This window comes from Vicugna pacos, chromosome 4 (assembly GCF_048564905.1).
Source record: "Vicugna pacos chromosome 4, VicPac4, whole genome shotgun sequence".
Lineage (NCBI taxonomy): Eukaryota > Metazoa > Chordata > Mammalia > Artiodactyla > Camelidae > Vicugna > Vicugna pacos.
In genome coordinates, this window is record NC_132990.1 from 39,218,483 (window position 1) to 39,240,607 (window position 22,125).

General features: G+C 35.3%; 1 protein-coding gene and 1 long non-coding RNA gene across 2 annotated transcripts in view; one reads left to right on the plus strand and one right to left on the minus strand.

The window, feature by feature from the left end:
- LOC116280280 (uncharacterized) overlaps positions 1–22,125 on the plus strand; it is a 68,795-nt gene that overhangs the window by 26,330 nt on the left and 20,340 nt on the right. The window contains exons 2-3 of the long non-coding RNA XR_004189566.2: positions 1,784–2,009; positions 3,603–3,793. This is a non-coding gene — a long non-coding RNA (uncharacterized lncRNA). The remainder of the gene's footprint in view (positions 1–1,783; positions 2,010–3,602; positions 3,794–22,125) is intronic.
- Positions 741–8,094, minus strand: C4H9orf57 (chromosome 4 C9orf57 homolog). Its single transcript, XM_072959592.1, has 4 exons — positions 7,984–8,094; positions 7,425–7,490; positions 3,553–3,675; positions 741–1,249 (listed from the first exon to the last, which is right to left on the minus strand). The coding sequence occupies exons 1-4, from the start codon at positions 7,994–7,996 to the stop codon at positions 1,125–1,127; spliced, it is 327 nt and encodes a 108-aa protein (XP_072815693.1). The 5' UTR covers positions 7,997–8,094; the 3' UTR covers positions 741–1,124.

The window sequence follows — 22,125 nt, forward strand, 5'->3', positions numbered from 1 at the left end:
AATAATGGCAAATGGATTTAAATCTCAGGATGAAGAAACTTTTTTTTCTCAGTAGATTCACAAATATGGAATATAGATAAAATGAATGTGGAGGAAAATGTCTAGTTTCCTTGGGCCTTTATTTTTTTAATGCTGTTTTTCTTCCAAATTTATATAAAAGCATTTGTTGAAGGCCCACTGTGTATAAGATGTTGTCATAGGTACTGAGAAAAAATAATAAAAGGTTTTATTGAGATTTTTTATTTACTGTTTTAATTTATCAAACTCCTGAAAATACAGAGAAAAACAACTTTAAATTTTAAAACACAGTAATCTTGAAGTTGCAAAAGTAGGGCATTGAATGAGAATATTCATTCAAAATGGCACATTAAAAAATGTTAAATGCAGTTCAGAGTATATTCATTACCCTTTAAAATTCCTTGTGGATGGGAACCCATTTCCTTGCTTCAGCTGAATTGCTTAATCTGCCAAAACTAGATTAGCCAAAGCACTAAGGCATAGTTAAACTATGGAAATCCAGAATTTTGACAAATCCTAACACAGATGGGAAAAATAAGTGCCAACCCTCACACCTGCCTGAGCCCTTGCCATTTGGGTTTGTAGTTCTTACACGCCTGGTTTGCTGATTCATGGGTTGTTTTTCCTACAATATTTGTTAAATCAGTTTCTCCCATACCATAAATTACCCAGAAAGAGCAAGGCAGTTTGCTTTGGAAACCAAATGAACACTCTCAGGTCACTTGGTATCTTGTGATGCAATTCATTTGTAACTGTATTTTGGAGTGTGGAAATATTCAGGAAAATTAGTAAACTATAGAGAACATGAATAATTTGACTCAGTCACATTTTTACGTCTTTGTAGCTTTGAAATCACAGGAAGGGGTAACAAGCAGAAAGAGGAGAAGAGAAAGATGATGTTGGAAAGGATGTTTTTGAGATGAGTTGGGGGTCGTGGGGATGAAGTTGGGTACCTTCAAAGCCAAAATTGGTTTCAGACCATAACTCCTACAACCTACAGGTCTCAGGCTTTTACAGAGGGCTGATTGATAGTAGCTGATGTCTTCGGATCACCATCTCAGGCTTTAAGACTGATCAGTCAAGCAATTTGGTTATAGGCCATTGCCTCAGAAATTGCACAAAGGTTGATGGCAGCAGTAAGCATAGTAAATTTCATGAGCTGTCACGATTTCCTTAAAGCACTTGTCTAGGTTCTCTGTGCAGCCTTTAACTGAATACCATTGAATTCCACCTGGGGGAAACAAGAGGGTCACATAGAAGAATCCATTGGGAAGTGAAACCTACCTGGCCTCAGATGCTTCAGATAACTAACAAGTTAAAAAAAAAAAAAGATAAAGGAAAACAAAGCAGAAACTCTGGGTCTATCAAGATCCAATCATCTTGCTTTTTAGAACTCCCACCCAAAGTTATTCTAGTTGAGTACACCGCAATACAAAAGCTTTGAGTTTGAAAGCTATTTTGTTTCACAATCTCAGTTGATAAAAGCCATGCAATTGCCAATGACTATGTGGAAATTTCTGAAATGTTAGCTGTTTGGAAGCCTCCTAATAATCATCCCCTAGTTTTACACTGGTCCCTAGTTATTCAAAGGACTGAATCCACAGAAGGGTCATTTAGATGTGTATAAGCTTCTCAGGAATGGAGGTGTGTCCTTGACCTCATTTAATTTCCCCCAGTTACTAGAAGTAATGCATGTTCACTGTAGAAAATGTGAAAAATACACAAAAGTGCAAAGTAAGTGACAATAATGTCCTATCATCTCCAGCTTCAGTTGTATGGAGGAGAACACAGAAGAGCAGCTCTAAAGGCAGCAAAACCTGTGATGGTTGGAAACTTGAGAAAACAGTAGTCTTTCAACTGGGGACAATTTTGTTGGCTATCTGTCCACCTTCAGGAAGAGAAGAGCGATCACCCAGCGCTAGTATCTCATGGCTCCAGGGAGTCTTGGCCCGTTTCCTCTTCAATAAGGAAGGGGCCCTGGTTTGGCACAGGTGAGAGTCAGAGGGAACCTGGGACTCAGAGGGTGGACTGAGGCTACACAGGTTGAACAAAGCTCCAGTGACCCTCTTAAAATCAAAAAGCTTGGCATACATGATGCTAAATTCTCTTCCTCTCTCTCAAGTGACTTTGATTTCCTCTGTTTTTTTTTTCTCCCCTTCCAGTTCCATAGAGAAATTTAGAGGTTTGCTTTGTGGATTTTTGTACATAAGTGGCATATGGTACATACTGTTTTGCAACTGACTTTTTTTCTGCTCAGCGGTGTTTTAGAGATTTTTTTTCTTGTTAACAAAAGGATCTGGTTCATTCTGAGTATTGCATAGCAATCTGTGGACTGAATATATCATAATTTAACTTAACTATAGACAAACATTTAGGCCATTTCTGTTTCTTTACTATTAAACATAATGCTCAGTGATAACCTTCGTACATGCCTTTTTTTGTTAGATGTAAGTACTTCTCTGTGGTAGATACCAAGAAATAAATTGCTTTGTAGAAGACTGCTCATTTAAAATTTTAACCAAATTCACAAATTGTCTTAAAAAAAAAGCTAAACCAACCTAAGCTGTCATTAGAAAATGCATGAGTTCCCATTTCCCCATACTGTCACTAACCTTTGGTATTATAAAACTTATAATTTTTAGCGATCTGATGGGTTGAAAATAGTATTTCTGTAACTCACATTTCTTTGATATTTATTGTTGGTTTCAGCAGCTTTTTATGTTTTTAGGTTAAGTCATTTATATCTCTTCTGAAAATTGCTTTTATGTTTCATTTAACAATTTTTTTTGATTATTGGTCTTCCAAAAAATTGTGTTTTTTTTGTAAGTTCTTTCTTTATTCTGGATAGATATTAATGCTTTTTCTGTTATTTATTTTCCAACTATTTTCATCCAGTTTATTCCTTATTTTTAAAATTTTAGGATTATCATTCATTTTGTAAACTTTAAAATGTTGATATATTCAGTCTTTTATTTTCTTTATGACTTCGCTTTTTGGATGTTAAGGAGGCCTCCTCTCCTTCAAGGTTAAAATATGTCCTTCAGTTTTTCATCTAATGTTTACATCATTTGGATTTTTATGTTTCTCTGTTTGATACATGTGGACAAGGCTGACTTTCTGGGCATGAAACTTGTGTAATTGCACAGAGCCTTGCACTTAGAAGGGCCCAGCAAATTATGTATTAATCTTTTGTGAGGATGTATGGTGTGAATGAGGCCATATATAGCTTTCTTAGAAGATGTGTGCTCTGGAGTTAAAGTACTCACATTTGAGTATTGACTACAACACTCCTTAACTATGTAACATCATGCAGATTTGTTAATCTTTCTATGCCTCAGATTCCTCATCTTTAAAATGGTGGTAGTGACAAGATCCAGCTCACCCCATTGTTTTGTTGGTGTGATGTAATCCAGGTAAAGCCTTGGATTAGTACAGCATCTAGCATGTAGTAAATGCTCAGTGAATGTTTGCTCTTACATAAGGATTTTTCCTGTGCTCATTTTAATTAAATGTTTTTGAAATGTCATGACTTACCTTTAAAATGGACCTCTTTTATACAATACTGACCAGCTTTTGTTCTGCAGGTTCCAAAGTCTAAAAGACATCCATGGAAGGGGATCGAGAGGTTGCATGATCTACAGATCAAACCTCCAACACCTCCAAGTACAGGAGAGAAAAAATATGGGGAAAATAGAGATGGACACCAGAGAGGGGAAAAAAGACAAAGAGAGAAAGAGAAATCTAAAAATAAAGCAGTGATTTTTGACTTTAAAAAGTAAGTAATATTTCATAAATTGATGCTAAAAATTCACATGAATTTAAAATATTTTTATTTTGAGAATGTAATGAGGGGAATTTCATAACATATGCTGCATTAAAGAACTGGGAGCACTCTGAACTGATACTAACTAGAAATGAGGCCAGGTGGTCTAAACAACTTAGTTGGTTAAAATGTATTCAGTTCCTCAGAGCCTAATTAAGTCAAACCAGAGTTATTTAGCCAGAATATTTGATTTCAGCCATATATCCACTATTAGGCCTTCATTTCAATGTCTAAGCAGAACCTTATGTATAGTAGGTTCTCTGTGAGTATTTATTGTTCAGTTAATGTTTACGTATTGGTTATCTTCAGTACTCAGGTTCAGTGACTTACAAGTGTTTTTTATTTTGGTTATATAGAAATAGCCCAGAGATTCTTAAACTTAGTCAACGTAGATAAAATCGTAAGACATTAACTGGAAGATCACTTTCCATATTTGACTATGCATCGGATTTACGTAGAAGTTCAAATAAAATGAATACAGATTCCCACAGCACCCATAGAATCTGAGTTGGAATCTGTGGGAGATGAGGCCCAGGAATCTGTATTTTAGATTTACAGAAACAGTAGAGGGCATGTGATTTGAGTATAGATGTCTGGACCAGTTTTTGAGAACCACTGGTTCTACTGAATTCAGGAATCTCCTTTATAATAACGCTTGCAGGAAGCCTTGGCTAGTGATGGAAAGCTCATCACCATTAAAAACAGCTCAGATTGTTAAGGATTCTTCTAAAATTCAACTGAAATTTTTGTCTTAATGTTCAGAATTTCAGTCTTTTAATGTATGAAAACCATTGCCATGTCATTCCTATTCACTGATTAACTCCAAAGAAGAGTTTACCAAACATTTTGTGCAATGTATTTTATATCTCCCTCCAACATATTGGGGATTAGAAGAGATCACTTTTAATAGAAAATAGTCTGGCTTATGAGGATAATAAACCTCTGTTGACAATTGTCTCCAGCTTCAAACTCATCTAAAGACATTTTGGAAATACCACACTGGTTCTCACACTGAGCATGACAGACTTTCAATCCATAACCAACAATCAACCAACAAATATTTTTTAAAGAACTAAGCGTATGCCAAGGACCCTGCTTAGCAATTTACATGCATTAGCTCAATCATTTCCCACAATAAACCTTTCAGGCAGGTATTGTAATTGCCCACATTTCACATAAAAGAAAGCTGAGGCCTCAAGATTTTAAGTAGCTCTCTCCAGCGGCAGCAACAGGAATTAAAAAAGGTCTGTTGGAATCCAAAGCTCTTGTTTTTAGCAAGTAACCGTGTCACTGGAGCTGCCTGCCTTTGTGTATCCCAAACCTTCTGATGTTGCCCTCTTCTTGCTGGACATTTTGACTCTTCCAATATTCAGGATCAGTCGTCTGCCCAGAGTACTAGTGCTACTTACTTGTTCAAGTCATACCTGAGTTAGTTTTCCTCCTGGACTCATGATTTCTCAATCTCATAACTTGTGCTTAAGAGATCCACTGCGTGGCTCAGACCTTTGTGCCAGTGGTCCTCCGAGGTGGAGAGCTTAACATGGTGCCAGATCTTTCTCTGCAGTGGATTGTCTTCCTAGGTGAGATCTGCTCTAGCTTCTTTCTCTTTCTCTAAGATGGTCCCTCTTCTTTCTGATTCTACAGCCAATATTCATAGTCTTCTTAAAACCTTTGCCCTGACTTTCTTTACTGCAACTGGAGACAATGCCTTAACTTTTAGGCCTTTTTTGCTGACTGTGTTTATTCCATTGCCTGAATACTTATAAATATGTTCATAGATCCCATTTCCTTTCTTCCAGTCATTTTTTGTCTGAAAATTTATTGTTGATTTTTACTAATGTAACTAACATATGATCTATTCTGATTTGACAACTAAATTTAAAGTTTCAGTTTACAAGTAAAATGAATAGTTTCCTCACATGATTAATTCTGAAATGTGCTATTCTGTTTCATGACTTTATTGTGGGGAACATCCAATAAACCATATTTCATACTTAAATGCATATTGTAGATACATATGTAATTATTTAAACATAAATCATGATGATGGTGATCTTCTTAAAATAACTACTCCTTACTTCTTGGGCACTTCTTACTTCAAAATTTCTCTTTATGCTGAATTTTCTTCTTTTATCCTCACATTTTCCCTGTGTGTCCAACAAAATTAATGCAATCCCTTGCCTGAACCATTTTTTTTCATGATATCCAAGACACAGAAGGTCTTCTCTTGAGATTTTTTTTTTTTTACCTGTCCCTATGCTTTATTCCACATTCTTTACAGGAGAGAAGTTTAAGGTCTTAAAATGTGGCAGAGACCCAAGCTGTGCAGTTTTGAGTTTCTTGCTGCTCTCTGTTCAAGGGGTAATCAGAACTCAATTGTGCATTGGATCTAGTAAGGGATAGTGTGGGAATCAGAGCGGTCCAGGGGCTAGACCTGGTTTGTCTAACTTCCATAGTGCCTTCAAAAATGGTATTAGTTGTTAACATTTTAAAAATTAGGGGAGTTCTCCCACAAACCTGAATTTCTGGTTTTTCTTGAAGAATCAGAAGATCTGACAGTGTTGGGCTCTCCTCTCTCCATAGCAGCTGGGTACTCGCTGATCTCTTGTTTCACTACTGGATCGCTCCCCCCATTTATATTATCTAATCAAACACTAGGCATTTGAGATAGTGGTCCCAGTATTAAGTACCAAAAGTCTGTAGGTGTCATTATTAGAATTTTATTTATCTGGAATGCCTTGTGGATTATTCCAACCTAAGTGTGCTCTCTAGACAAACACTTGGAAACTTGTTGAAAATGCAGACTCTCAGGCCCTACCTGTGACCTGCTGAATCACACTCTGCATTTTAACAAGATCCCCAGGTGACTTGTATGTACATTAAATCTTCTGACTCTTAAGAGACCTTGCCCTGTTAACTCCTGGGTTCGGCATAGAGCAGCTGTCGTCACTACCATCTTTACCATTGCATTGAGGGAGAATTCCCATGATGGTACTTGAACATGCCTGTTCAGAGATACTACCTTCATGAACATCTACCTAATTTGAAGGGCCTTAGGAATTCTGTAAAAGGGATTGAAAACTCTGTTATCTCCTGTATGTGATACTTTTATAAATGAAGGAATGTTAAGAGTTGGTGAAGATTGGCACATATAACAGAAAAAGTGCTAGGAGACCCTTGTCTGTGCTTACTTGGTTTAATTAATTCATTTTCTTTGCCATAAATATTTATAAGGGCTTCCTACCTGATTTGGTTAGTTCCAGCTTAACAATAATAATAACATGTGGGCTACCATCTACCAGCTCAGTTTTACTGATGTATAAAATGGGAAATAATAGCACTTAACTCATAGAGTTGCCCTGAGGATTCAGTGCATTAATACAAATGAAATATTTAGACCAGTACCTGGCATATAATAAGTGCTAAACAAATGTTGGCTCTTTTTATTACTTAAGGGTTCATTCAGACCTCATTATAAGCACCTTAAGTACCTTATTTAAGACCACCTTCCACTTCTATTGTGATTCTGCAATTTCTTGAGTAATTTTCCCTCTTGTTGATTTGTATGTTCTTAATGACTTACCACTTAAGAGGCAGACCAAGATAAAAGCAACGCTGAAGACAGTCCTTCTCATTCTAAGGTTTCTGGCTAAAAAAGAAGATGGAAGGGAAGGCTTATACTACCATTAAATCTTTCCTAGGGAAGTAACAAAGTTATACACTTGTTAACTATTATAAAAAGGGAAATGACTAAGTAAATTTCATTTATTTCATTAAGAAAGTATAAATAAATTCATTTTGTCTTTATCAAAAATTCACCATAAAACTTCTCCTTGTTCCAGACCATTTTAAGTTTAGGTCTTCTTATTATCAAATACCATCCCCTCCCTTAATAATTTCCCTGAATTGCAAAAAGTGAAGAGAGATAATGTTTCTAGAATAATACCCTGTTAGAAATCCTTTTAACTATTAACCAAAAAATTTATTTATGCTTCTTCATAAATTAATGCTTTCATTGCAAATAACCATATTTACAAGGAAAGCATTATATGACAGTTAATAATAGTTAATACTTATTAAAATGAATAGAAAGAAGTTGTCAGATTGGCCAAAATATAACATTTCAGTTATGCATGACTTACCTGCCTTCTTCATGAGTGTATTGTGGTGACTTTCTAGGTCTGAACTTCTTTAAAGAATAACAACAAGTAAAATTTCTGATGTAATTAAGTCCGTTGTAACTGAAACCAACAAGAGAGGTCTCTGAACCTGTAGATTCTAAACAGTTTAAACAGTAAAAATTGCCCAAGTAAACAGGAAAATTTTCACCTGAACACTCTGATCTGTAATAGAACTTAATTGCCTTTCCCATGAAATTAACATAATAAGACTAAGTCAGGCAACAATTAAATTAATTAACTGTAAATTTGGCTAAAGTTTTTTTTTTTAACTTTTTTTTGGTGGCGAGGTAATTAGGTTTGTTTGTTTGTTTTTCTAATGGAGATATTGGGTGTTGAACCCAGGACCTTATGCTTGCTAAGCATGCTCTCTACCACTGAGCTATACCCCTTCTCCCATAGCTAAAGATTTCTATGTTCACTATGCTACAGATTAATTAGTTCATATATACATAGTCACGTGGACATACTATGTTCTTTATACAAAGTACTTGGTCTTGATATTTTAAAAATTAACCATATAGTCTTTATGGCAGAACTTGGTACATTCAGAAAGCAATTGGATTTTTTTAAATGTTTATTTCTGAATTAATATATAGTTCCAAATTTATACATTCTTCGTGAAACAAATTAAAATATAAAAACTTTTGAAATCTCTTTTGACCATGTTCCCACCAAACTGAGTGTCTACCCCAAATGTGACCATATTAAATATGTTCAGTATTCTTTTTATTTTGTGCATTTTCATAATACACTTGTAATTTGAGAATGGGTGCAATGTTGCTTTTTGTTTTAGTTTTGCAAAAATAGTATCATACACTACATATCATTTTCCCCCTTGTATTTCACACAAAAATATGTTTAAAAATCTGTCTATGTCAGTCTTTAAAACTGCTTCATTATTTTTCGTTGCTATATATTTTGGTATGGATATGCCATAGTGTTTTTAGCCATTCCCTGGTTGATGAGCACACAGGCTCTTGGGTTTTTTTGTGTGTGTGTTTATGTGTCTTTTTTTATGACAAACAATGTTGCAGTGTGTATATATGTCCTTGGGCACTGTTGGTGGCGCGTTATCATGTACAAACGAACACCATGCAGAGAGAAGCGAAGCAGTTCTCTGTCTATTGATTCTTAGAAAAGGATTTATATAGAACATGCATGGTGCCTCACATATCATCTAAGTTATAACAATGTTAATAATCTTAAGCTATTTAGGTTCCCAGGCTCCAGGTTCCCAGGCTCCTGCAGTAAGCACAGGATGTTACATGATCAAGGACAGATTGTTTTAAAGTTCATCACAAAACTTCATTAAGTAGGCCATCTCTTATCCAGCCGGCTGTGCCTGTCTTAGGTTGTCCTCCTCTGAGGATCTTACCTGTCACTGGCTATCCAGCCGTCCATACTGGGTACATTAAATAGGCCAGCCAGCTACGTGACATTTCTCACAGCTTGTTTATCAGTTCAGCGCATGGCTTATTCTCTAGAGCCTTTAGGTGAGGGCCTACAGGCACGTATGTAAGTGGTTTCTCTAAGACAGATCCTGAAAACTAGGAATTGCTTGTCACAGGGTATATTTGTGTGGCATTTTAATAGATACTATCAAATTGCCTCCGAAAGTAACTTATCAATCTTCCTACCACCAGCAGAATATGAGTAATTTTTCCTTCATACCCTCTTTAATACTGAATCAGAGATTTGCAAAATAATGTTTATTAGTATCTAAAAATGTAAATTAAAATAGCATTTAGCCTATCAAGTTGACAAAGATGAAAAAGTTGATTATTGACAAAGGGTATTCTGAAATACTCACTTTTACTCAAGAGTCAAGAAATGTGAATTAAGGTGTGTATTAGTTCATACATACTATTAGTACATTTACTCATATACGTTAACGTATTAGTATGTGTATATATTAGTATGTTTGCACTATTAGTACATTTACTCATACGTATATACATATGTATGTACACACATGAATACTGTATTACACCATATTATATATTTATAGCTTGCTTTTAAAAAACCTTAACTTCATATTTTGAGTAATTTTTTCTCATTAAATATTCTTTAAGAACATATTTTAAAATATTATATAATATCCAGTGGTAAGTCAGGCTTTTGATACACATTAATAAAATTATTTTCTAGAAAAGTAACACCAGTTTAGAGCTATAGTGTGGCATATTCATTTTTAAATTCCCAGTACTTACCTTTACTGCGCCTAGACCATAATGAGTTCTTAGTTAATGCTAATTTTTCTCCCATTCCTCTGAATATTTTCCTTGTGCTCACATATCTTCACTGTAAGTTTGTCTTTGGCCCTGATGAACCACTGTTAGAAAATTATTTCTTTGAATCAAGGTGACATCTGATCAGTCAGTCCACAAACATGTTTATGGAAATAAAAACTCTTAGGTATTAATCAGGAGGATATTTTCCTTGATATATATTATCTATATCTGCTTTCCTTTAATAAGAATTTTTTTTTTTTACTCCTTCTAATTGATACCTGTAGGAAATAGATTTTCATGAAAGCTATTAGTACAGAATGTGGGGCCCTGAAAGTGGCCACTGGGTGTCTTAGAGATTGGGGATGAAAATTTCCATCTGAGATACCCTAGGAAAGGTGACTGGAATACAAAATAATGATACACAAATTAATAGCAGTACATACTGTATGATTCCATTGAGCATATGAAATTTAAGAACAAGCAACATGAATCTATAGTGATTGAAGATGAAATAGTGGTTAACTCTGGGAGTGAGGATGAACTTGAGAAAGTGCCTAAGAAAACTTACTAGGGTGAAATGAAAATGTTCAATATTTGATCTGTGGTAGATATATGTTTATGCAAATGTAAAATGTTATTATACATCTTAGATTTGTGCATTTTTACCAGATAATACCTTCAGGGTACATATGTTTTCATTCCCCTTTTCATTAGGGATGTCAGTAGGAATTTTTTTTTTTTTCGACTTTTCCTCCCTAACCGTGTCTTTATTTATTTATTATTATTTTTTAAACATTTTTATTGATTTATAATCATTTTACAATGTTTCAAATTCCAGTGTTCAGCACAATTTTTCAGTCATTCATGGACATTTACACACTCATTGTCACATTTTTTTCTGTGAGTTATCATAACATTTTGTGTATATTTCCCTGTGCTATACAGCGTAATCTTATCTATTCTACAATTTTGAAATCCCAGTCTATCCCTTCCCACCCTCCACCCCCCTGGCAACCACAAGTCTGTATTCTCTGTCTATGAGTCTATTTCTGTCCTGTGTTTACGCTTTGTGTTTGTTTGTTTGTTTTTGTTTTTGTTTTTTAGATTCCACATATGAGCGATCTCATATGGTATTTTTCTTTCTCTTTCTGGCTTACTTCACTTAGAATGCCATTCTCCAGGAGCATCCATGTTGCTGCAAATGGCATTATGTTGTCGGTTTTTATGGCTGAGTAGTATTCCATTGTATAAATATACCACTTCTTCATTATCCAGTCACCTGTTGATGGACATTTAGGCTGTTTCCATGTTTTGGCTATTGTAAATAGTGCTGCTATGAACATTGGGGTGCAGGTGTCATCCTGAAGTAGGGTTCCTTCTGGATACAAGCCCAGGAGTGGGATTCCTGGGTCATATGGTAAGTCTGTTCCTAGTCTTTTGAGGAATCTCCACACTGTTTTCCATAGTGGCTGCACCAAACTGCATTCCCACCAGCAGTGTAGGAGGGTTCCCCTTTCTCCACAGCCTCTCCAGCATTTGTCATTTGTGGATTTTTGAATGATGGCCATTCTGACTGGTGTGAGGTGGTACCTCATTGTAGTTTTGATTTGCATTTCTCTGATAATTAGTGATATTGAGCATTTTTTCATGTGCCTTTTGGTCATTTGTATGTCTTCCTTGGAGAATTGCTTGTTTAGGTCTTCTGCCCATTTTTGGATTGGGTTGTTTATTTTTTTCTTATTGAGTCTTATGAGCTGCTTATATATTCTGGAGATCAAGCCTTTGTTGGTTTCATTTGCAAAAATTTTCTCCCATTCCGTAAGTTTTCTTCTTGTTTTACTTCTGGTTTCCTTTGCTGTGCAGAAGCTTGTAAGTTTCATTAGGTCCCATTTGTTTATTCTTGCTTTTATTTCTTCTAGGAGAAAATTTTTGAAATGTATGTCAGATAATGTTTTGCCTATGTTTTCCTCTAGGAGGTTTATTGTATCTTGTCTTATGTTTAAGTCTTTGATCCACTTTGAGTTGATTTTTGTATATGGTGTAAGGGAGTGTTCTAGCTTCATTGTTTTACATGCTGCTGTCCAGTTTTCCCAACACCATTTGCTGAAGAGACTGTCTTTATTCCATTGTATATTCTTGCCTCCTTTGTCAAAGATGAGTTGACCAAAAGTTTGTGGGTTCATTTCTGGGCTCTCTATTCTGTTCCATTGGTCTATATGTCTGTTTTTGTACCAGTACCATGCTGTCTTGATGACTGTAGCTCTATAGTATTGTCTGAAGTCTGGGAGAGTTATTCCTCCAGCCTCTTTCTTTCTCTTCAGTAATGCTTTGGCAATTCTAGGTCTTTGATGGTTCCATATAAATTTTATTATGATTTGTTCTAGTTCTTTGAAATATGTCCTGGGTAATTTGATAGCGATTGCATTAAATCTGTAGATTGCCTTGGGCAGTGTGACCATTTTAACAATATTGATTCTTCCAATCCAAGAGCATGGAATATCTTTCCATTTTTTAAAGTCTTCTTTAATTTCCTTCATCAGTGGTTTATAGTCTTCTGTGTATAATTCTTTCACCTCCTTGGTTAGATTTATTCCCAGATATTTTATTACTTTGGGTGCTATTTTAAAGGGGATTATTTCTTTACTTTCTTTTTCTGTTGATTCATCATTAGTGTAAAGAAATGCAACTGATTTTTGAACGTTAATTTTGTAACCTGCTACCTTGCTGAATTCTTCAATCAGCTCTAGTAGTTTTTGTGTGGACCTTTTAGGGTTTTCTATATATAGTAACATGTCATCAGCATATAGTGACACTTTTACCTCTTCTTTTCCAATTTGGATCCCTTTTATTTCTTTCTCTTGCCTGATTGCTGTGGCTAGGACTTCCAGGACTATGTTGAATAGGAGGGGTGATAGTGGGCATCCTTGTCTTGTCCCAGATTTTAGTGGGAAGCTTTTGAGTTTTTCACCGTTGAGTACTATGCTGGCTGTAGGTTTGTCATATATAGCTTTTATTATGTTGAGATATGTTCCCTCTATACCCACTTTGGCGAGAGTTTTTATCATAAATGGGTGTTGAATTTTATCAAATGCTTTTTCTGCATCGATTGAGATGATCATGTGGTTTTTGTCCTTTCTCTTGTTGATGTGATGTATTACATTGCTTGATTTGCGTATGTTGAACCAGCCTTGTGTCCCTGGGATGAACCCCACTTGGTCATGATGTATAATCTTTTTTATGTGTTGTTGGATTCTATTTGCTAAAATTTCGGTGAGGATTTTGGCGTCTATGTTCATCAGTGATATTGGCCTATAATTCTCTTTTTTTGTAGTGTCTTTGCCTGGTTTTGGTATCAGGGTGATGGTGGCTTCATAAATGAGTTTGGGAGTATTCCCTCCTTTTCAATCGTCTGGAAGAGTTTGAGAAGGACTGGTATGAGTTCTTCTTTGTATGTTTGGTAGAATTCTCCGGTGAAGCTGTCCGGTCCTGGACTTTTATTTGTAGGGAGGTTTTTAATTGCTATTTCTATTTCCTTTCTAGTGATCAGATTGTTCAAGTGTTCAGATTCTTCTTGATTCAGTTTTGGTGGACAGCATGTTTCCAGAAACTTGTCCATCTCCTCTAGGTTATCCAGTTTGGTTCCATATAGTTTTTCATAATATTCTCGTATGATATTCTGTATTTCTATTTTGTTTGTTGTAATTTCTCCATTTTCCTTTCTTATTTTGCTAATTTGTGCTCTCTCTTTTTTCTTCTTTGTGAGTTTGGCCAGAGGTTTGTTGATTTTATTTACTTTTTCAAAAAACCAGCTTTTAGTTGGTTGATTTTTTTCTATGGTCTTGTTAATCTCTATTGTATTTAGTTCCTCTCTGATCTTTATTATTTCATTCCTTCTGCTGCTTTTAGGGGCTTTTTGTTCTTCTTTTTCTAATTCATTCAGGTGGTGGGTTAAATTGTTTATTTGAGGTTGTTGTTCTTTTTTGAGGAAGGCCTGTGTCGCTATAAACTTCCCTCTTAGCACTGCCTTTGCTGTGTCCCATGGGTTTTGAGTGTTTGTGCTTTCATTGTCATTTGTCTCAAGGTATTTTTTAATTTCAGCTTTGATTTCCTCATTGACCCATTGTTTTTTCAATAACATATTGTTTAATCTCCATGCTTTCCTTTTTTTCTCCTTTGTTTCTCTGTTGTTGATTTCCAGTTTCATGGCATTGTGGTCAGTAAAGATGCTTGAGATAATTTCTATCTTCTTAAAATTGTTGAGGTTTCTTTTGTGCCCAAGTACATGATCGATCCTGGAAAATGTTCCATGTGCACTTGAAAAGAATGTATATCCTATTTTTTGGGGGTGTAATGCTCTGAAAATATCCACCAAATCTAGTTTTTCTATTGTAGTATTTAATTTCTCTGTTGCCTTGTTTATTTTCTGTCTGGAAGATCTGTCTAGTGATGTTAATGCAGTGTTAAAATCTCCAACTATGATTGTATTCCCATCAATATCCCCCTTTATCTCTGTTAGTAATTCTTGTATGTACTTAGGTGCTTCTATATTGGGTGCATATATATTAACGAGTGTAATATCCTCGTCTTGTATCACTCCTTTAATCATTATAAAATGTCCTTCTTTATCTTTCTTTATGGCCTTTGTTTTAAAGTCTGTTTTGTCTGAAATCAGTACTGCAACACCTGCTTTTTTGGCTTTTCCATTTGCATGGAATATCCTTTTCCATCCTTTCACTCTCAGTCTATATGTGTCCTTCTCCCTAAAGTGTGTCTCTTGTATGCAGCATATTGAAGGTTCTTGCTTTATTATCCAGTCTGCCACTCTGTGTCTTTTGACTGGAGCATTTAGTCCATTAACATTTACAGTAATTAATGATAGATGTGTGTTTATTGCCATTTTGAACTTATCTTTGCAGTTGAATTGGTATATCCTCTTTGTTCCTTTCTTCTTCCTTTTGTGGTTTGGTAATTTTCCTTTGTATTATCATGGATTTTATTTAATTTTTGTGACTCCCTTGTAAGTTTTTGGCTTGTGGTTACCCTTTTTCGTAAATCTAGTAGCCCATTACTATAACTGATAGTAACATGATCTCAAACCCAACTTACCATTAAAAAAAATTTAAAAAAGAAAGAAAAAAATATATTCTATATTTTCTTGCCTCCCTCTCCCACTCTCAGTGATTTGTATGTCTTCTTTTATAATTTCGTGTTTTCTTTATTTGTAATTCATGAGTTATCACCTTTCCATTTGTGAGTTTCTCATTTCTGTAGCATCCTGCTGCTTTTCTGTTTAGAATAGACCTTTCAATATTTCTTTTATCATGGGTTTAGTGTTGCTAAACTCCTGCAGCTTTTTTTTGTCTGTGAAACTCTTTATTTCTCCTTCTATCCTAAAGGATAGCCTTGCTGGATAAAGTATCCTAGGCTGCATCTTTTTTTCATTCAGGGCTTTGAATATATCTTGCCACTCCCTTCTGGCCTGTAGTGTTTGTGTAGAGAAATCAGCTGAGAGCCTTATGGGGGTTCCCTTGTAGCTTACTTTTTGCTTTTCTCTTGCTGCCTTTAGAATCATTTCTTTATCCTTGACTCTGGCCATCTTGATTATAATATGTCTTGGTGTGGGTCTATTTGGGTTCTTCCAGTTTGGGACCCTCTGAGCTTCCTGTACCTGGATATCTGATTCCTTCTTTAAGTTTGGGAAGTATTCAATCATGATTTCTTCAAAAACCTTTTCAGTCCCCTTTGATCTTTCTTCCCCTCAGTAGGAATATTTTGTAAGCATCTCTTGTATGAATTAGGAATTTACTGAATTGTGTAGAAAGAGTGATATTATTCAATAAATACTGAGTTTCTACTATATTCCAGACAAAGTGATTTCAGTTTTTTTTTTCCCTAATTCATGCTGGTAGATTAGTGGAAGTTAGGTTGTCAAAGGTGAGACTAAAATAAAAGTAGAAAGAAAGTTAGGAAGGTGTTGCACTAGTTCAGTCAAGAGGTGATAAAGCCTGGAACCAAGGCTGAAGGAGAAGGAATGAAAAAGAGGAAATAGATGAGAGAAATGCTAAGGACTAAGTGTTCATGATCTTAACCCTAATGGTCTTGGGTCAAGGAACAGCTTGCTCCTAACTTTCTCTACTGTAGCATTCCACTTAACACATATTGAAAGAATTATCTCTTTCCTTCAATGAAGAAATGCCATCTTGTTATCTCCAGCTTGTAGTAGGATGCCAGGCACGTAATAGGTACTCAATAAAAATGTTTGCCAAATGAATAGGATATCTTTGGTGGAAGGAAGATCAGAGGAAAGAATCCCAGAGTAGTATGGGGGTAAGAGGCTCTGAGAAGGAGAATTATCATTGAATGACAAGGATGAGCAGTGAGGTTGGATGGCTCTCCTTGGGCTAGTGTAGACTGAGGTCTCAGGTGGTGTTTAAGGCCTGAGGAGATGAGCAAATTCCGGTTTTTCATAGGGATTGTTTTACTGCCTCTTAAGATAGTTTTCCCCTGGCAGGAAGAAGGAGGTAGTAGTTGGTTTCTGGGATGCAGCCTTCTGAATGAAATCCTAGAATCCAAGCTAGCTACAAATCCAGAGCCTTTAAAGTTGGATAGGCTGGAACACATTGGGAGAGCTCTATCCAGGCAAACCAGAACAGGATTGTCTACCTCTCTGGATGGTCACCTCTGTGGTAATACAAAGACACTTAATGATCTTTCATTCATTTCATCATCCTGAGCCTTGATTTCCTCATCTCTATAATGTGGTTTGTAGTGTTCTGTGGTTCTATTGGTTCAATACTTGGTAGCTCCATTTTAGTCCTCCAGTTGGTGAACAGAAGGAGGAACTCTGAAACCACAGCTTAGATAAAACCTCCTGAGTAGCAGGAAATGACATTTTTTGTTCTTTGAACCTTGATTTCTCACCCACAATAAGAAGAGTGTATATGCACATATATGGACTGATGCCTGCCTGTCATCATGGACACACAGACACACACACTGCAGAGTACCACTAGTGGGTCACATTTTAGATGCTCTCCTCTGTTTTCTGTTAGATTTTGCGATGATGAAAAATGTGAGGGTGCATAATTTTAACTTTATGCCCAGGAAGGTAAGAACAGGATTCAAAAGTGCTCTAATACTTATTGTAAGAGGAGTGATTTACCTGTGGAGCCATTGTCATCCTAATCTCTGCTAAGGACTAATGCTGAATCATGTTACTTTGAAGTTAGAAAACATTGCCAGTAGCCTGCTTGGAGATAGAAAATAGTTTCATTCCCAATTAGGGAAATTTAGGAAATTCAGAGAGATTACAAGATTTCCTTAATATGACACATTGAGTAAATGAAGATCTGGGATTAAAAAAACAACCAAGTGTCTGCATTCTTCATGAAGTTGCTTCTAAAAATACAAATAGAGTTCAGACTTCCTTTATGGGTGATGGATGTTACAGTAGAAATAAATATTATAATTTATATACAGTAATACCTAGAATCTATAGCAGTTTAATATTCTAAACCAAACTTTAGATATTGCCATTTATTCATGTACTCAATAATTATTAATCTCCTATTATGTGTTAGGTACTATACAGTTAAAACAAAAGGAAGAATAAATAATAGCTTGCCTCTCATACAGCTTGTATTCTATTGAAACAGAAAGGAAATCAGAAAGTAAATATACACACATATAAGCGAATAAATTAGATAATATCAAATGATGATAAATGCTGTAAGAAAATAAAACAGGGAAATGTGACAGAGAGTGATGATGAACAGGAAACATCTGTCAGAGTCTCAGGAGGTGTTACGTGTTGAGTTGTAGCCTTCCAAAATTTATATAAAATCCTACCCCATACATCAGAATGTGACCTTATTTGGAAATACTTTAATTACAGATATAATTAGTTAAAATGACATCTTTAGAGTAATCCCTAATTCAGTATGACAAAAAGGAGAAATCTGGACACAGAGACACACACACAGGGAGAACATTACATGAAGATGAATGCAGAGATTGGGAAGATGCCTTTACAAGCCAAGGAATGTCAAAGATTGCCAGCAAACCATTGTTAGCTAGGGAAGAGGCATAGAACAGATTCTCCCATCACAGCTCTCAGAAGGAGCCAGCCTTTTCACACCTTGGTCTTGGACATCTAGCTTCTAGAACCAGACAATAAATTTCTGTTGTTTAAGCCATCCAGTTTGTGGTAGTTTGTTATGACAACACTTAAGGCCTTGTAAGGTGTCAGTAAGAAGGTTAGACATGTATTGTAATTGTAATGGGAAACAAGTAGAAAAATTTAAAATTATTGAGATGTGATATGATTTGCATTTTGAAAGGATCACTTTAACTGCTTTGTGAAGCCTGGTGGTAGGAGGGTGAGTGCAGAAGCAAGGTGCTTGCTTAGGAGGTGATAGCAGTACCCAAACAAAACATCATGGTGACTTGGACAAAGGTAGCAGAAAAGAAGGTGGAGCAAAGGGGACAGATTGAGGGTCTATGTTGAAAATGGGGAAGACAGGACTTATACGTCAGTTTATGTGGGAAGAAAGGGAAAATGAGGAATCAAGGTTGATGTCTGGGGTTTTTGGCTTGAGCAATTCAGTGTTTTATATTTACTGAGATAGAGAAATCAGAGGAAGAACAGATTTGAGTGAAAAACTATGAGTTCTGATTGGGATACATTAAGTTTTAAATATCCTATAAACTTCTAAGTAACAATGTCAGGTCGCAGCTGGCAATGTATCTCAAGTTCAGGAGGGAAGTTAATGCTGGAAATATAAATCTGATGTGTTACTTGAAGCATATATATGAAATTGAATAGAAGTGCCTTCTGTAAGTTTATACATAGAGAAGAGATGTCTTTTTCTGGCAACATGGAAAGCTAGAGATTCTGAAATTCATGTCTGCTGCGTGACATCTAAAAATACTCAACAACAATTAAAAAAATCTTTTTCAAATAATCAAATGCGCCCTTAAGAAACTAATGAAAATTTTCCACAGTTAGGAATAAAGAGGAACAGGAGCACCTGGAGGTAAATGTTGGGGACTGAATACCTTTGTCCTCCCCAAATTCGAATTAAATTGGAAGACTTAGTCCCCAGTATGGCTGTATTTGGAGATGGGCCTTTAAGGAACTAATTAAGGTAGGTAGTTATAAGGATGGTGTGCTGATCTGATAGAATTACTGCCGTTTTAAGAAGACACTGGAGATCTCCAGCTCTCTCCCCTCCCTCAGCATGAGGACACAGTGAGAAGGCGACTGTCTACAATCCAGGAAGAGGTTCCTCACCAGAAATAAATATGGCAGAGCGTTGGTCTTGGACTTCTAGCCTCCAGAAGCATGAGAAAATAAATCATTGTTTAAGCCACCCAGTCGGTGATATTTAGTTATGGTAGCCTGAGCAGACTAACACAGTAAGTGAACCTTGAATTCTTTGCATATATTGAAGCCACTGGATATGGGTGTCCTAGAGCTTTGGAACACAAGGAATATTGGAGGCAAAGTCTTGGGTCAGTGCAGGACGTAGATTTCCTGGAAACCATCTTATATAAATCCAGGACATAGAAAAGAGCTATGTCCTATGGTGAAGTGTGAGCTAGAAAAGGAAAACTCCCCTCTGAGAAGCAGAGAGCAATATTGGCCATAGAACTAGATGGAGGTTAAAGAAAATAAATGTCTCCTCCCAACAATCTCTTTCATGGATTTGGCTGAATTTGTATCATTTTCATGGTCCTAAGAATTACAGGCTAAGGATTGTATTTTAAAGTGGATACTTGTGTCCTCGGGCACAGAGCGAAACCAACTCAAATTCTTCTTGGAGAGCTTTTCCTTTTAGGCCTCAAAGAATTCCCACAAAGTTTAAGCAAATTTAAAGCACATCAGAAAACAAGCTACTTGGAACGAGGGTAGCAGAAACAATAAGCAGAACTAGAATTATAAGATATTCACATTTGGAATTGTTGGATATAGAATATAAAAAAAGTATGTTACTGCTTAACGAAATAGAAGGAGGAAATAAAGTTTGACAAAGAAATAAAATACTACCAAATTGAGCAAGTAGGTTGGAAAAAAGCAAATTGAATTTCCAGGAATAAAACATGTAAGCATTTATTAACAAATATTTAATATTATGTAATGCATTCTTCTAGTGGTAGGGTTTACTGCAGTGAAAAAAATAAAATAATGACCCACTGTGTAGGCAGGAAAATAAATAAAATTTAAAACATAGTGGGAACAGTTAAAGGGCAGACAATTCAAGCTGAAGTGAGATTTAGTAAAGTAGAAAATAAATCTAAGTAAGTAACAGAATTCTGCCTAGAAATACAAAGATATGAAAAATGTGACAGATCAAGTGATAGGATAAGTAAGAAGATACAGAAGATAGTGAAGTTACAAAAGGAGATAATAGAATGTGTGAAAACCAGTTTTCAAAAGTTAATGGTTGATAATTTGATAAAAGTCATGATTTTTCAGATTTATATTACAGAAGTAAGGTGTTAAATTTAGCCTGAGAGAAAAAACATTTCATAAACCAAGGAAGGACAGTGATACTGACACGTGACCACTGAAAAGTAGGCCCCAAAAGTTATGTGGAGTAGTATGTTCAGTGTGCTGAGATAAAATAACCAGAAACCTGGAATGTATGTTCAGCAACTATATTTCAAGAATGAAGACTAATTACAGATCTTTCAGTAAAAGAAAAAGGGAATTTACAAAAAAGAAAGTCCAAAAGAATTTCTAAAAGATGTACTTCAATAAGAAGGAAAATGATCCTCAAAAATGGGTTGAAATGTAAGACTGAATCGTGAAGATTATGGTAAACAGGAATATATGACCAAAACATTGATGATGTAAAACACTAAAAAGCTTAAGTTATGAAGTTAAAATTAAGATAGAGGTAAAATACAGGGCCACAATTATGTAATGAGAAGAAGTAAGGTGACTGCATTTAAAGCACTCCAGAATTTTTATGTTTGTATGTAAGATGGGTAAAAACTAACTTTATATTCTGGTAAGGTAAGTGCCCATTTATAATCTAGTGACTAAGAGAATAGAGATAAGGTGTCTATCTTCCAAACAAACAGAAGGGCAAAAAAGAATGAGAAAAAAATATCTATAGTAAGTTTAAACATAAGAGGGAAATGTGAGGAGAAAGGAGGAAAAAAAAAAGAGAAAAACGGAAACAAGAGGCAGAAAAAATGATAGCTTGAAATAAGATGGAAAAATAAATCCAAATTTATCAATAATCGCAGTAAATTTAAATGGACTCAATTCTAGAATTAAAAATCATAGATTGTCAGAATAGCTTTTTAAAAGGACATCTGTGTATTGTTTATAAGGTATAAACTTATGACATAAGGACAAAATAAAGCTAAGATAAAGAGAATAGAAAAGCATATTTCAAGTAAACATACATCAAAAGAAATCTGGTGCATCATCATAATTCCCTAACTAGAGTATTAAGAAAAATGTAATACTAGAGATAAAAGGGATTACTATGTAATGATACAATTTTTCAGACGAGTGGCCCTAAATTTGTATGTTTCTAATAACATAACTTCCAAATATAAAAAGTAGATAGATGATAGGTGATAGATAAACTGAACAAACTGAAGGAACAGTAGACAAATATACAATCATAGTGGGAGATTTTAATACCTATATCTCAGTGTTTGATAAGTCAAGAAGATAGAAATCACTCTAGATTGAGAAAATTTGAAGAACACCATTAACAATCTTGATCTAAAGGACAAATATAGAACTCTGTACTTAATAATTGGAAAATGTATCTCTTACTAAGAACACCTAGATCACTTTAAAAACAAACTACTTCTTAGACCATAAAATAAATATTGACACATTTCAAAG